General features: G+C 42.9%; 1 protein-coding gene and 1 long non-coding RNA gene across 3 annotated transcripts in view; one reads left to right on the top strand and one right to left on the bottom strand.

Annotated features, from left to right (window-relative positions):
• LOC125328322 overlaps nucleotides 1–10,031 on the top strand; it is a 36,159-nt gene extending 26,128 nt beyond the window's left edge. The window contains exon 4 of the long non-coding RNA XR_007204651.1: nucleotides 9,949–10,031. This is a non-coding gene — a long non-coding RNA (uncharacterized LOC125328322). The remainder of the gene's footprint in view (nucleotides 1–9,948) is intronic.
• On the bottom strand, nucleotides 1,611–12,617 carry RBM24 (RNA binding motif protein 24). Of its 2 annotated transcripts, XM_048308748.1 has the most exons (5): nucleotides 11,994–12,617; nucleotides 11,354–11,477; nucleotides 10,203–10,257; nucleotides 4,582–4,633; nucleotides 3,465–3,718 (listed from the first exon to the last, which is right to left on the bottom strand). In XM_048308748.1, the coding sequence occupies exons 1-5, from the start codon at nucleotides 12,159–12,161 to the stop codon at nucleotides 3,563–3,565; spliced, it is 555 nt and encodes a 184-aa protein (XP_048164705.1). In that variant the 5' UTR covers nucleotides 12,162–12,617; the 3' UTR covers nucleotides 3,465–3,562. The 2 variants fall into 2 exon arrangements, with proteins under 2 accessions (XP_048164697.1, XP_048164705.1); XM_048308740.1 differs by lacking the exon at nucleotides 4,582–4,633 and having other exon boundaries at nucleotides 1,611–3,718; nucleotides 11,994–12,612.
• Nucleotides 12,618–16,316: the final 3,699 nt, after the last annotated feature.

Genomic DNA, 16,316 nt, shown 5'->3' with positions numbered 1-16,316 from the left:
AGTAACATCACTTTGCTTGTAGGAAGGGTTCAAGGACCAAAAAAACTTCCAGGTATGGAAGGGGATTGATTCCGGCACCTCTTGAGGAAGCGCAATCCACATAAACCTGATGGGCTGCACCCAAGGTTGTTGTCATTCTGAGGCTGCTTACTATCGTCACTGAAAGGTCATGGAGATTGGGGAGGTCTTCTGTGACTGCAGAAAGGCAGATGATGCACCCATCTTCAGAAAGGGCATGCAGGACAATCTAGGGAAATACTGAACGATCACGGAGTGAGCCATCTTGGCAGAAGTTTCCAGGCACATGAAGGAGAATGTGGTGATTTGGAACAGCCAGCATGGATTCACAAGAGTAAATCATGCCAGACCAACTTAATTGTCTCTTGTGATGAGGTGACTTTATCTGTCGAAGCGGCAAAAACAGACAATGTCATCTACCTTGAGTTTAGCAAGGCTTTCCATGTAGTCTCCCACAGAATCCTTGTATCCCAATAATGGATAGCTAGGGAAAAAAACTAACTGAATCATTGGTCAAAAGGGCTTATGCTCTGTCTCCACTGGTTACAGTGGAGTTTCTTTGGGGTCTGGCTGGTCTGATATCTTTATCAATGACTTGGACGAAGAGATAGGATGCAGTACTGTCAGGTCTGTGGACTGATTATACTTAATGGAGAGTGTACTTGATATGCTAGAGATCAGGCCTGCCATTCAGAGAGATTTACACTTGCCAGAGGACTAGGCCAACAGGAACATCCTGAAGTTCAGTCAGGACAAACAGAGAGTTCTTTATCTCAGATGGACTAACCCCCATGGCTTAGTTAGCTACTTTGCTGAAAAGGACATGGGAGGCGTGGGGCAGGCTGAACAGGAGTCAGTGGTAAACTCTGGCAGCAGTGAGAGTGCATCAGACTATCAACAGGAGCACAGATGGCAGATCAAGGAGATTGATTATTCCGTTTTACTCAGCACTCATTAGACCACAGCTGGCATAGTGGGTCCAGTCTAGAGGCTCCCAGTACATGACAGCTGCTGGCAGCTTTGAACAACTCCATTGGAGGGTCAGCAGGACGGATGGAGGTTGAAGCATGAGAACTGTGAGGAGAGGGTGAGGCATTGGGGTTTGCTCAGCCTATGGAAGAGAACAGCAATTTTCCAGTTCCTAAGAGAAGGTTACCGAGAAGATAGGGCTGGGCTTTCTGCCAAAGAATGAGAGACAAAGGCTGTAACACGCAGGGGAGGCGCTGGTTAGATAGAAGGGAGAAAAAAACAACACAACGGGAATGGTAGTGGAATAGATTACCCAGACGGGTTGTGCAGTTCTCCACATGGGGATTTTTTAAGACCTGACTGGACAAACACGTAAGGGACCTCAGACCTCCCAAAGTCCCTTCCATTCTGAATTATTTTATGATAAACCTCAGAATGGGCCTTCTCCATCTCCTCTGCAGAATTTCCTCCATGTAATACAGTTCCATCCATCTGTGTATCTGAAGTCAGTGTATATGCAGCTATTCACCCCACAGAGCAGGAAAACTACATAAAAGGTTGCCCCTCTAGTTTTAACTAAACAAGAACTAAGACAATTTGGGCAAGAACAACACTAGACAGGATGAGACAACATTTTTTTATTGTTTAATACGAGTGACTAAAGAGATCTGAAATGCTGTAAAGCAATATACATACGGAATAAATAATATGCACAGGAGTCATGTCTACATTGTAACACTGGCTAGTATTCAGAATACTTCAAATAAATCCAGTGACATTGGATAAAGTCCATAAAAATGCTATCCTGTCTTCCCTTGTATGAAATTGTTCAAGTATAAAAAAATCCAATACAGTGTAAAATATTAAATTCCATTTCGGTCAAGAATAAAAACGGCAAGTATTGTAGTTTCACAGGACAATGTAAAGCAGCATTTTCTAGCAAAGGGAAAAATAGTCAGTCTACATACAGATGAGTGAGAAAACGGCACTAATGTATTTGAGAAGTCTACATGAATAACTAGTAGAGGGAAAAAGAATGAACTAGCAATATTTTATGTAAAAACCTAAAAAAGTGTTAATTTAAGAGTACCCTCATACAGTGCACATACTGAATTTAAATAAATCCAAGTCAACATCCTTAGTTAATTAGGTTAATATTTAATATGCTACATCTAAGCCTACTAAATAATTTATACCATGAGATGAATACATAATTTTACAGTGTCACATCTAAAGTTGCTGTCTTTAGAGCGCAGCATAGTAAAACTTTCAAAATAAATATTTCTTTTTAAATAGCATAACAATTAAGGCACAGTATAAATCACATACCATTAACCCTTCAAGAACTGCAGTCTTGGTAACAAAAAGTCGCCTTGTGTACTGTATGTTTGCTAATAAATATTTTAAATATAATCCTGAAATAGATATTAAAATTGTACAAATGGTTTCAGAAAAGAAAATTCCCTTAAAACAGTTCTTAAAAGGTTTTAATTCATTAGGCTCCTTCCTGCCTTTATTCACAAGTTACGAATAGATGCAATAAATAGAAAGAGAAGGCTGTTGTAGTAAAGGGCTGATCCTATTTTAGAATCAGAATAGCTGACACCAGCAGTTAAAGTTTCCCAAAAGTGAAACGGGATGGGGCGAGGGATTAGGATGTGACAAGCTCATCATATGAGCATGAGTGATGTGTTCTGTCCAGAACTGTCTGTGTTATTGATTGTCTCTACAGCTGTTGCACCCCTTACTTCCACATCACTTGCTCCATAGTTCCACTCATCCAGAGGACAGAGAAGAAAATAACTTTGGTGCCTGTCCGCCATCTTACTAGCCGGCCATCTTCCTTGGGTCGTTTGGTGCCTGTCAGTGAGACAGTGACAAGGTCCTGTCTCACAAAGACAACTTCTGAAAGCTAGAAAGGACAATCAGTGCTTTAAGCTTGTTTCCTCTTAAAATGGATAAAGGTTACATATTGCTGACTCAAGTTTTTTCCCTGGTTCAAGCTTTTCAAATACCATTTTCTTACTTATAAAAGGCAGTTTTGCTTCCCTGATACTGTCGAAAGTACATCTTTGCTTTTTTTTTGGTTCTTTTTTGTTTGTTTGAAAATATGAAGTCCCATTGCTACTCCTGCCACTCTTTCATGACAGTACAGTATTTTTCCCCCCATTTTCTTCTGGCTTGATACTCGAAACTAGACATGCCGCACTACCCTTCCCCTCTACCAACATGATTTGGATGTATACTGTATGAAGACAGTGGAATAAAAATCTTTAGTTTCGCAATAGCATCGCTTTCCTTAAAGCTCCTTAGTTACTATCAATTGTCTCTGTTAACTACTTATACTGGAAGGCTGAGAAGAGGAAGAGAGAGCGCGAGCTTCCTTCAGTAGTCCATCTGCTATTGCATGCGGTCTGTCTGCAGCTGTTGGGGCTGGTACTGGCCGAAAGCCGCGGCGGCCGCTGCGGCCGTGCCGGGTGCCGCTGCGGTGAGGGGCTGCTGCACGGCATAGCCGTAGCCTCCGGCTGCCACGTAGCCGGCGGCGGCAGCTGGTGAGGCGGCGTATGGGTACTGCTCATAGGCAGCCGCCGCCGCCGAGTACTGCGCGTACGCCGCTCCGGTGTAGTCGATGTAGGGTGTGGTGGAAGCAGCAGCTGCTGCGGGCTGCACGTGGGGAATTACCACTCCGGGCTGCACAAAAGCCTGTGGATAGACATAGTGAGCGGGTATCCTGTTGAAAGATGGGAGAGGGAGTTAGAGTTGGTATGCGAGTCAGCGCCTAAGTCTCATATCCATACTCCGAACTAAAACAAACTCAATTTAGTTGTTGTTATGTGCATAGGGTTGCCACAATAACTTGACTCAATGGACCAATTATCAGTTCACTGGCCCGAAGAGATGCATCACTCCAAAGCACAGTGTTGTAGCTGAGTTAAATCAGGGTGTTCAGTGTTCCTTGAGGATATCTTTAATGCCATTCAAATCTTTAGAAGGACCAACATTACTGATGTCTGTCTTAAAACAACTCTAAAGGATTAAGCTTGATTATTCCATCTGGAAAATTGCACTACTTGTTTTTCAAATCACCTGTAAGTCATTTTTATTACCCCGCTTTGCTCTTAACTACTTGACTCTTAGTAAAATTATTTCCTGCAATACTTTTATTATTAGTAACTGAGCAGTTTGACAGCATCACTATACTGAGTTTGACAACAGCCAATAAGACAATAAAATGGTTGAACCCTGACTTTATGTCAAGTCTTCCCAGGAAGGCGTGTTAAGTGCGTATTGTGGCAACCCTACTTAAGTTGCTATGCAGACTCAGCACACATTAATTTCTCTGCAACCTCAGTCACCCTTATTAAAAATAAGAAAAAAAACCAACACAGGCGACAAAGGAGTTTAAATAGAGTTCACAAGTGTGGTAAACACAGCAAGAATCACACTTTCCAAACGAACGATAGTGCAGCTCACTCCGTCACAAGAGGCCATTGAGGGGAAGCTACATAGATGCTATTAAAATCCATAACAGTGCCTCCTAAGTACATGTGCATCACACTTTTATAAAAGTTTGCAAGGACACAAGGGTCAAACCTGTTTGATTATCAGGTCACTGATGTCCTGTTTTGTGCCAGCTTGTTTATTTCTATGCAAGACATACAGCATAGAGTTTTTTGGGAGGTGGGCATAAGATTAAGTGTAAAGAGATCTGGTGCTTAACAAAAGCAAAAAACCCACAAATTTACAGTTTAAGAAATAACCTTTCTGAATGGATGAGTACACACTTTCCCATCTTCTCCAAGTCACAAAATTTGCTTTCTTGGCTTGTTTACTTAGCCCTTTAATTTTAAAAACTGGTCACATAATTGTCTTAGCACACAAGTGTACATACATGTTAATCTCATGGTTGGATTTTATCATATAATATGATTTTTAAAAAATACTCTGTATAATTCTCATTTTACATTCATAACCCTGTCTTGCATCTGAATTTCCAAAGAGAAGTCCTTCATGTATGCAACTCCTTCCCAGCCAGTGAATCTCTATAAATGCGTGAAAAACTTCTTGCGCAGATTCACTACTATTTCATACTGAACTTTACCTTTACAGACAACTCTAAAGACTGCACCAACCTTTTTTAACACGCTTTAAGCACAGAGAAAAATTGCAATGCTAAAAAGTGTCCTCTATTCTCCAAATTCAAGATTTCAAGAAAAGGGTTTGTTGGGATTTGTTTGTTTCATTTTTAAAATAGCTTTAAGATGTACTTAAGTGGTCAACAAGGAAACATTTGCCATCAGAAGGGACACTGTCAACTGGAATCATAGCAAAACATAGTTTAAAATAAGTGATAGACTTTAAAAAAGCTTAGTTTTCTTTTTCAGAAAAAAAGAGCTCAGTTGCTTGAATAGGAGTATTAGCAGAGAGAAATGTTCAGTTGCCGTGTTTAAGACATGAACACCACAATCATAAAAACCCAACATGTCACTGAAATTAATTTCCTACTGTGGGAAGGAAAAGTGAAAAAACAATAACAAAAAAAAAAAGTGACAAATAGGGAGGGATTGGGAAGGGAAAGAAAACATAAAACAAAACCGTAAGTTGGGTTTTTAACACTCACCTAATTTATGAAGTGATTAGCCAGAAGTGCATTTGAAGCATACTTAAGCTGGCTCTGTGCATTTAGATACACATCATTACCTGAGCTCTCCATATGCATGAGCATAAGCAAGCATTTTGTATTGGTCACGAACCAAGTACAATTCTAATAAACATAATACCGTATTTCTTAAGCATTTAAGGAAAAAGGTATAAAAACAAATTTGAAGTCACTGAGAGCCTCTTTTCCATCATGAAGAGTCCATTTAACACCACATCAAAGGAATCTTTACATTCAGCACTTATGGAAGAGAGTAATTCTAACAGAAGAGACAGTAAGCAAGCTTATCAGGCTGCTTGTGTTGAGTTGAACTGACGTTACTAAGATTTTCTTGAAGACACTTGGACACTCGGCCATATCCTTGAACCAGACAGAAAGATACATGTGCTTCCACTTAAGCTCTTGTGACTTGGTTTATTTAAGCCAAGAAACTAACAGGTGGTGAAGTTATGAAACATTATCTGTTTGCTACATCTTACCCTACAATAAACATAAACCCTGTGCAGGCTCCTCTCCACCATGCCATTTAACACATGATGATTGACAGCATAAGCTGCAGTGGGGCTATTTTTGATCATCTGTCATGCTACAACTGTTTTGAGTCAAGTAAAATGGCTTTATATGGCCAAAGTAAATTTCTACCTACTGCAGAGGCCAGGACATGAAGATCTCAGCCATTCAGAACCCAACTGCTTTTCATGCTCTGCCAGGTCAAAAGCTGAAAAAGCAATTCCCAGTTACGCTGGAAATCCTTTATATCCTTAATTTTAAATAAAAGCTGCTGCTTTACTTTTCGGAGTGATAGTGTAAGAAATACATAGGATTTAAGCTCTCTTTCCTGGCAGAAGTTTTGAATGTGTATTTACTGTTTTACGCTTTTGCAATAAAGGAAAATAGAAGGTGTGTTTAACTTTAGCAATAACTGTAGCTTTGAGATACTCAAAATTCAATGACCTACATCCCTGCCACGTGCCTTAAGACTTTCTCTGTTGTTATAACAGAAGATTTATGTTTAACTAAACACCTCAAAAATAATCCTATAGGCAACAATAAAGTGGCCGATAATTTCAAAGGAAAGAAGGGACTTTTCAGACTAATGCAGAGAGCTGTGGCATAGAGAAATTCAGCAGTAATAGTGCATCTTTAACTCTCAGCATTACATTCTCACAAAAGCAGGTATTTAACTTTAAACAAAATGTTTTGCTTTGGCCCTTGCATGGCATCGTCTGCTTTTGTAAGCGTAATTGAAGAGTAGATTTTCACCAATGAACAGCTTTCCTTTTAACAGAAATAGGTTACATAAACATTAAACATACAAGACCCTTCCTATGTTTTCTTTTATCTGATAACCACTAAGGGGACATAACAGCAGGCTAACTTCTGACTGTTCCAGCTTCATTCCCTCTTTTCAGACTATCTGTAGTCTAGTATTATACAGGTCTTTTGATCACAAACTAAAGAGGGGGCTTTTCCTTCTCTCTTAAGAAAGGCAGATTTGCCTAACTCTTGGAAGGCATCAAGCATGTCGTATCAGCTAACCATTTGATAATGGACTTAGTAACTTTGGATTTAACTCTGGTCTTACTGAAAACAGTGGGAATGTTTTCATTTTGATCGAAGTACAGGTTTCAGACAGAAAATAAAGAAAAAAATCTCCACACAACAGTTACGTCCTACATCAACACCTTTGTATAACCCCAAAATTTCCCACCAATATTAAAGAAGAAATTACATTAGCAAACAAGGAAAGCTATCTTGGGAAGCAAAGTCATCTTCCCCCTCCATAAATTCCTGTTGAATTCAGAGACAGCATTTTAATAAACAATCCTAAAAACAACGCTGTATAAATAACCAGTCCTGTGATCAAACACCTTTCTACAAAACACACCAACAGTAAGATAGATGCTGAATGTAAAAAGCAGGAAGAAATGTTATTTGGTGGATGAACTGATCTCTGCAGCACAGAATAAAAAAACCAAAAACATTCCCTACATTTTAATTGCATCATGCCTTGAAGTTAATCTAGTTTCTGTCTCCCTCCACCACAACAGTGTTGTACTTAAATCAGAATATTGAACTTCTGCATCTTCTCGGTAAAAGTAATGTAACATAATCAAATTATTTTATGGGGAAACCATATGTTGTGGATGCCCCGTCTCTGAAAATGTTCAAGGCCAGGTTGGATGGAGCTCTGAGCAACATGGTCTAGGGAAAGGTGTCCCTGTCCATGGCAGGGGTTGGAACAACATGATTTTTAAGGTCTCTTCCAACCCAGGCCATTCTATGATTCTGTGATTCCAAAACACAGCTGACCGTACCAAAATATGGCAGCACCTCACTGATATGCACTCTGTTAGGAAAAAACCCCCAAACTCAACCACAAAACATTTGAAGCTTTTGTGTATGGATTAGCTGAGTATTGGAGTGAATCACCACTACAGCCTGTTTCACACAGCGTATTAGTGAAGTGGATTTCCGAAGTGCAACTGCACAGGAAGAACAAAGCTTTAAGGTGACCATGTATTTCAGTGCAATCCATGCAGCAACCTCCTAAGAGTGAACTCTTCAAAAGAAGGAGATTGAAATAAGCACTGAAACATGTCCTCTTACTGTCAGTGATGTGAATGAAGATGTTCATTCATCCTAATGAATGCTGTTCTTCTTAATCTGAACTACATACTTTAGATAAAGGTACAGGTCACTGGAAATTTTGAGAAGGAAGCAGGATTAGTAATGTCCATTGTTTACACGTAGTAAAAGAAATGCAAGAGCCAAGGATGAAAAATTACCAATTTCATATATACATGACTACAACCAACACTTCTTCAGATTTATGTGCAATGCATTAGAAATACAACCTTATTCTTGCTGGAAGGATTTCCCTGACCTAAATATGGTTCATGTCATCTATAGTTGGCTCTGGGTAAGGAAAGCAAGAAAGACTCCCACATTTGCACAGTCCTTTAAGCAAGGGACTGCCACAGGTCCTCCTTTTCTGTTGTGCTCAGCAAATACTCAGTCTCTCCACAGCTGATCTCTGCACAATTCAGTAGTTCCCTTTTCAACAAGTGTTTTAACAGCTCTGGAGACGAGGTGTTCCGCTTCCTGCCTACCTTATTGCAGGCATCATATACTGATCACCGCATACACACTCTGTCATCTCCTTACACTTCAAAGAAGCAAGCAAAATACAGTGGAGCATAATCATAAGAAGGTAAAAAAAGTTTTTTACAGCCTCCCCACTCTCAGAAGAATTAACATGCTCTTTTAAAATTACATGAAGTTTCTAGGAAAACTTTTTCCTGTGGTTTTCAGGATAGGAACTGTTTCCTTCCATTCTGTCAAATCAAATTACCAAGAAGCTATTGTTGCTTAATAACAGATAGGTATGATATTCTAAAGTTATTCCAATCAAATAAGCAAAATACATTTGTGACACATTCTCCCTACTTTATTGTTAGCTTATGCATTAGTTAGCAAAATGCACTATTTCACAATGAGTTTCTCAGTCAGTGTGCATTAGTGAAGTGACACTCTATGGAAAGCTTAAAGCAGACTTCACCTCCTAATGATATGCCTATAAAAAGCAAGAGTTAGATCCACTTAGGAATAGTTTATACTCAAATTCAGGAGAAATGCGCTACATATTTAAGACAGATTGAAGAAAATAACCCCTCAAATTAGAAAGCCCAAATGGACGCACATCGTTAATAAGGAGCTCCACACCCTTCTCAAGAACAACGCCCCCAAAAATTATGAACATGCAAGCAATATGTTGATTTACTTAAAAATCAAGAAGTCACACAATTTAGCACTCACTACAAAATATGGTTAAAAATGTCACAGGCTACAGCTTGAAAGCAAGGAAAAAAAAAGGCCCTTTGCTCCCCATGGCAAAGTCACTCCTCAACAACAAAACCAAAATTAAAAAAACCCCCCCAAAAAACTTTCACTACAGCTCTTTCAATTAAATAAAAGCACACAGTTTAGCTATCAACACCACTTCATTACTGTAATAAATAAAAAAAAAAGCACACGGAGGTCTATTGACTATATGAAAAAACATACATGCATCGTTAATCACCATTTTAGCTTGTTTGTGTTTGAGTCTACTGGTTACAGAGTTTAATTCCAAACAGAACTATTCCACCTCTTATCATCATATCCTTCTGATCAGTTATCTTAACTGTAAACGATCCCTGTCAGATTAGAAAGAGATAAATAACATTGAGTCAAGCTGAAAAAAGAGAAATGGGGCACAGCAATCTCGCATCAAGTCATACCTCCTTGTTTTATCATAGGGTCATGTGGGACTGGACTGCTTAGTCGGAAGGGCCATGTCCCACACAACTTGACTCAGCTGTGGCATTTAGAACATGACCGATAAGGTGAGTGCATTTATGGGTATACATTTATAAATCTGAGAGCTTCAGCATTGCTGGCCAGCTTTAAGGATGCTACTGCAAGAGGCCTTCAACGATCATACTTTTTCTTTCCTTTTTTTTTAAAAACATTTTTTTCCTCCCCTGTTTGAGGTCCCATTGAACAGACTTACCCGAAAGGCCGCTGTATGAGAGCTGGATGAAGCTGCTGGACACCAAAGGCAAAACCTACCAACAAAAAACCACATCATGTTCTCTGTATGGGTGGTTTTTTGGCCACTTATTTATGCTATATATATATATACACACACACACACACAAAAAACGCAGAGTAAGAGCCTTCACTAACAGCCTGCAGTAACAACATCTCAAAGGCCGTAGAACCAAAAATTAGAAAGCAAAATGTATCAGTCCACACACACACAGAACTTAAACCAGTAAAGCACACACTTTCCTAGAGATGTTTAGGAAAATGACTTTTTCTAAACAAGCACAGGGTTTTCGTTCACAGTTTACTTGGTGCTCCATTCTGATCCCTAATTTTAGCATCTGAAGGATTAGATGATACTTTCCATTCATCTGTGTATTTGTGTAATTTCTACAGACATAAAATTTCAGTCACCCCTACTCATGAGGACTTAGCACAGGGGGTCAAATCCCAACTTCATTTCTGTTCTTCAAACACCCTAGTATAAACCCTGTCTTTCCTTGGCGGGCAGTTAATTACTCGCACAAGTGTTCATCAGGCTAAACAAGGGGGAATTCAGAATGGCCTCCTTTAGAGGACAAACGTGCACACACTCCACACTCCTCTCACTCTTGCTGCAAAGCAGCAGTCTGGGAAGTGGCTAGGACATCAGACTGTCTCAGATGTGGTCTTAGGAAGAGCCATTTCATTTTAAAATCTGCATAATAGCTCCCATCTGCTTGAGAAGTTTGCATTAAAATATTGTTTGTATTAATAAGACCGCACACATTGGAAGCAATTCAGTCCTAGGCCAATCTTACCCTGCAACGATACTGTAAATGGTCAGCGCCACCACATTCCCAGCAGCAGGAATAACCAATGAAGTGTTTGAGCTGTGGAAGTCTTCCTGGGGAACTCCAGATTATTTTATCTCTGATCGCTTTCGTTTTTAAATAAGGCACATGTGCAAAATAGCCAGAAAGTTACTACACACTGCATTTAAAAATCAAAACGAAAGCACGCCCAACTGTGTGCGTACTTCAGGAAGGTGGAGGGCAGCACTACCTTTTTTGAAGTTTTACTCTCTTCAGAAACCTGAGGTACGGACAGAAAAGCCATTCGGGGCTGCTTCCTCACCTGGCTGCATTATCCGCGGCTTGGCACCCAAGTACGCCAGGTTCACGTTGGCTTTCCTGCCATCGATGATGGGGTTGGGATCCTTACAAGCCCTTTCAGCAGCAGCTCTGTCAGCCATGGTGACCTTAACGGGCGATGCTGCGCATTAGATCCCTTTCCGCGGGGAAGGAGAAGCCTCCCGCCCACAGCAGCGACCCGGCCGTACCCGCGGGCGGCGCCGGGGCGGCGAGGGGCCCCCGTCCGGACCCCGGCCCCGGCGCGCCCGCCGAGCGGAGCGGGGCGCCGGGAGCCGCGGCGGGCGCAGGGCGGAGGGCGCGGGCCGAGCTCCGCCGCCGGCAGATAAACCCCGCAGCGGCCGTATCAGCGAGCAACAGGCGCGCTGGCGGCGTGCGAGGAATTGGGCAATTCCCCCCTCAATCTCCTTTTTCAGTAATCCCCCCCCTCCTGCCACTATCCAAACTCCCCAGCAGGGAGAGAGAAAAATAAAAACAGAGAGAAAAGCAAAAAGCCGGACGCCCGGCACCCCCTCCCGCCCCCCGAGCTCTCACAGCGGCCCCCGCGGAACTTTCCCCGCGATGTCCCCCCGCAGCCGCCCACCTGCCCCGCCGCCCCCCGCCCTGCCCCGCGCCCCGGCACTTACAAAGCCGTATCCCCGGGACTTGCCCGTCTGCCGGTCGGTGATGACCACCGCCTCCTCGATGTCCCCGAAGACCTCGAAGTACTTGCGCAGGCTGGAGTCGGTGGTGTGGTAGGGCAAGCCCCCGACGAAGATCTTGGTGTAAGTGGTGTCTTTCTGCGTCGTGTGCATCTTCCGCCCAGCCCTGCGCGCCGCGCCGCGATCTGCACCCACGCGTGGCCGCCGGGGCGTGCGGGTCCTGGGCGGCGAAACCCGCTTCCAGACTCAGCCCCGCTCTTTTTTTCCTTTTTATTTATTTTTTTTTCTCCTCTCTTCCCCCGCCCCCCGTTTTCCCCCCGCCACCCAGCTACAATGCAATTCCCTTCTGCCTTTGCAGACCCAGCTTCCTCCTCCTTCAAGAGCGGAGCCTCGCAGCCTCCGGCGGTTTTGAGCTAGGTACCGGCAAAAGGAGGAGGGGAGGCCGGACAGCAGCCAGCCTGGCGGCCGTAGCGCTGGAAACGAGCAGAAGCAGCAACTGGAAGAGGAGTGCAAGGCCTGGCCTCTAACAACTGAGTGGCCTCCCCCCTAAAAGCCACCGGGTCGGGCACTCTCGGTTCCTCCTCCTCCTCCTCCTCGCAGGGGCGGGGACGGCGGCGGGGCGGACCCCGCGCTCGGCCGCGGCGTAGCCGGGGCCGACACACAGCTGTTGGCAACAGCTGGATGCCCCCCGTGCGGCGGCAGCCGGGCCTCGGGGCCGCCAGGCAAAGGGGCGGCCTCAGAGGTGCCCCTCGGGGAGGTCCGGTGCCCTTCGAGGCAGGTTTGCTCCAAATAGCAGGACAGGGTCCCGTGGGGTCAGCGGTGCCCGGCTGGCCAGAGAGCCCGCGGGCAGAGCCGGCTCACTGGTTGCTGGCGGTCCTCAAATGCTTGGATCCCTCCCGGAAGGCTTGTGGTCAAACCCCTGCAACCTTCACTTACTGCTCTCTCCAGGCTAGCAAAACTACGAAGCTGCAACACATCCATTTTTATTGTGGTGGTGCTGGTGGTTGTGGTTCTTGGTGTTCGTTTGGTCACAAGATGAAAAAAAATGGTAAAGCTGTTTCCCTTGTTTTTATCTTCTCTTGCTGCCTCTGCCCAATGCTGGGACTGGGAAGGATGAAGAGAAACATAAAGAAAGGAATGTCTGTGTGACATGAAGAGACGGAGGACTGTGGGAGTTGGGGGGAAGGGAGACTCACAGGGAGACCGGACGGATGGGAGGAAGGTTAAAGATTGGGGAAAACAGATGTGCATATGTGTATAGACTTCTAAACCATCCCCTTGCCGTCCCAAAGTCTTGATAAGTACTGTATGTCTCTTTTTCCTCTTTCACTTTCTTCCTCTGTCTGCCAGGCTTTTCCCTATGAAGGCATCATTTGCAGGACAGACTTTCACAAAGTTCTTCAGCCCCTCAAGTACCAAACATTAACCAAAATGAGAGCACTTAGCCCTAACCTCAGCCCCTGCTTGCCCATATCTAACCTTAGCTCCATTTGATTTTTTCATCAGTAGTTTTCCTAGTTCTAATGGCTTATACAATACTAAGCCATGCTGTCACTAAACCCTACTTGATCCTTCAGACTCTCCAGATTAAATTTGATTTAACATGTTAAGACTAACTCAGGTGAAATCTAGCAACCCCAGCAGGATGAGACATAAATGTTGCTTTTCAACTGATATTATGACAAGCCCTTAACCTTCACCTGAATTCAGTTACACATCTAACTCTGTCCCCAAATGTCTTCCAGCTTGGCTTCATGTTGGTCTGAAACATTGTGTTAAACCTGACACTCCAGCCACTTCTGTTCTGAGGGCTAATCGTAACTTTAAACTCTGGCCCAGTGACCTGAACTTAAATACTAGCCCAGCTAAGGGTGTCAGTGCTCAATGGAGCCCTGCAGCACACAGCCCACTTAGGAGTGCATTTAACTTCTCAGACCCCTGTGGACCTGGAAGATGAACTTCACCTAAAACCAGATGTAGTCCACCCCATCACATTTCCTTTCCTTTGCTGTGCCCAGCACTCCTGAGTGTCTTGTGGTGTCTGCAGGAAGGGTGAATTAGCCTGGCTTTGCAGTCATTACACAAACTCCTGTATTAAGGCCAGAAAAGCAACACTTGGCTGTCCCAGAACTACTTGCAGATGTATTTAGGAGTTCACCTTTTCCAGCCCAAGTGGAAGACCAATGACTTTGACAGACCCAAACCCAAAACCTAGCTTTTTGGTCTAGCAGCAACCTGGTCTAGCAGGTCTTCCAGGATTCAGAAAAACCCCTAACTTTCCACATCTATGTCTCAACAAAAGACAAATTTCTTGCATTTAGGTAGGTCATGCAGCCCTTGTTCATATTGCTGATTCAAAGTATCTGCAGTACAGTTTTCAACCTACTCTGACAGGCTAACATATCCTCTTTTGTAAAACCAGAAGTGACTCTGGCCATTAACAGATCAAAATATATCCTGTAAGCTATGCTACAACTGTTCTACTACTGTATTAGCACTCTCAATTTAAGATGGCAATCCCAGTAAAATTCAGGAATAAATACAATTCTCCAGCTGAATTGTATGAACTGTATCTCTGAACTGTATCACTAACACTATCACAGGAAAACAACCCCTACTATTGAAGGATAACTCTTCAAAACTCAGTTTTACCTTATATCCCTTCGAGCATCAGACCTTTTTCTGCTTTGGTGGTCCTGACAGAATCTAGGGTATGATTTTCTGGCCTTAGGATTCCTAGGAATCCTTACCTAAATCCCAGAAAAGTGATACCTTGTTGCTTGCAACTTCCTCTAGTGCATTCAGTCCACTGTCAACACAAGCCTTTATTTTTGCGTGGCATAACCTCTGAAAAACAAACACAGGCCTCCAGCTCTTGGATTCATGATCTTATGCCCAAACTGTGGCTGATTTGATTCTACTAGTGACAGGCTATCTAATCCTTCAGCAGCCCTCAGAAATAAAAGTATTTCCAACTGTATCTCAGTCTTAATAATCACTTTAGGTTTATCCAAAGAGAAGGGTGACCTCTATCACATGGACATTAATTAAAGACCATTTGAACACTTTAGTGATCAGGAATATATTGTATACTTCTCTCCTATACCACATGTTAACTCCACATTTTGGGCTAATCTTAACCCAAAGGAGGTTACCACAAACAGCCTAGGAAGGGAGTTCTATCAGATGACACCCATTGTGAAAATGTTCTGGCCTGACTGGGGCTTGTGTCTTTGTGGAAACCTAGCTGGGGCTAGGTTTCCACAAAGCTTGAAGAGCGAGGTTCATCTACGGAACCTGTACGTACCACAGAAAACTGATGAGTCTGGATGAATTCAGATGAGGATTACCCTGGAGTTACCTTGAGTTGATGGGGCAGTGTTTACCTGGCCATGCTGGATGTCTGGCTAAGTTTGCAGTCAGACTAAAGGATTTTTAGAATTAAAGGCATGGACTGTACAGCATTTACTGTGCTGAAGGGAAGTGCCATTTTCCCAGTTGCTTGAAATAATATGTATTTTGTGTTTTGAGATGGGTCAGCTGGATGACTTACTGCTAGGGATCTGATTGTGGCTTTGGAATGCAAGTGCAGCAGAAAGAAATGTATTCCTACATGCTGCAAATTTTGCAGGAGTGATGCCACTGGTGAAAGTGTGACAATTCAGGCAAGAAGTGAGCACATGTGGAAAGAGGAGTGTATAGGTAGAGCACTCCTGGGAGAGATGTGAAACTAAGGTTCCTAAATGCATGGAAATTTGGTAATTGAACCAGGGTCACCCGTGTTCTAGTGAGTACCACAAACAGTAGATCACTGCAAAAGAGCAGTATTGGTCCTGTAGGCAGCTATTTTGGCCTTTTCAGGATCTCAGTTTTGAATCGAAGTAGAATATAGGCACCCAGGTCCTGCTGCAGTCTTCTACATTGCTGGGAATCTCTCCTAGGTATGTAGGTATTGTTGCTGAAGGGTATTGTAGCTGACAATTACCTTCTATGTAATTTTAATGGCTTTAAAATATATATCTGATTCTATAAATGAGAAAGTGATCTAGTGTTTCATTTGGAACCTAATAACATGGCTTAATGGGAGGAAACCCCAAAAGCTATCAGTCACAATTGATTGGTTTTACTCAGAGATTTTGTGTTTTTTCTGTCAAGGTAAGATAGAATAGACAGCTTTCCAGTTTACCAAATGTTGCCACTCAGTGGTATCAGCGTAACTGTAATATCACGCTTTTTATTTATTTACGAGCGCCATATGCCTGTCATGTCGGAAACCAATGGATGTTATGTGTTCATTCATTAGGTTTC

The sequence above is a fragment of the Corvus hawaiiensis genome, chromosome 1, assembly GCF_020740725.1.
Source record: "Corvus hawaiiensis isolate bCorHaw1 chromosome 1, bCorHaw1.pri.cur, whole genome shotgun sequence".
In the NCBI taxonomy this organism is placed as follows: domain Eukaryota; kingdom Metazoa; phylum Chordata; class Aves; order Passeriformes; family Corvidae; genus Corvus; species Corvus hawaiiensis.
This window is presented reverse-complemented; position numbering and strand designations above follow the sequence as displayed.

Excerpts from the sequence above, each read along its gene's own strand:
- RBM24 (XM_048308740.1), bottom strand. The coding sequence starts at position 12,161 with ATGCACACGACGCAGAAAGACACCACTTACACCAAGATCTTCGTCGGG. Across the intron at positions 10,258-11,353 it reads GCCGCGGATAATGCAGCCAG|GTTTTGCCTTTGGTGTCCAG; the intron begins GTGAGGAAGCAG and ends TTTTGTTGGTAG. Across the intron at positions 3,719-10,202 it reads CTCATACAGCGGCCTTTCGG|GATACCCGCTCACTATGTCT; the intron begins GTAAGTCTGTTC and ends ATCTTTCAACAG.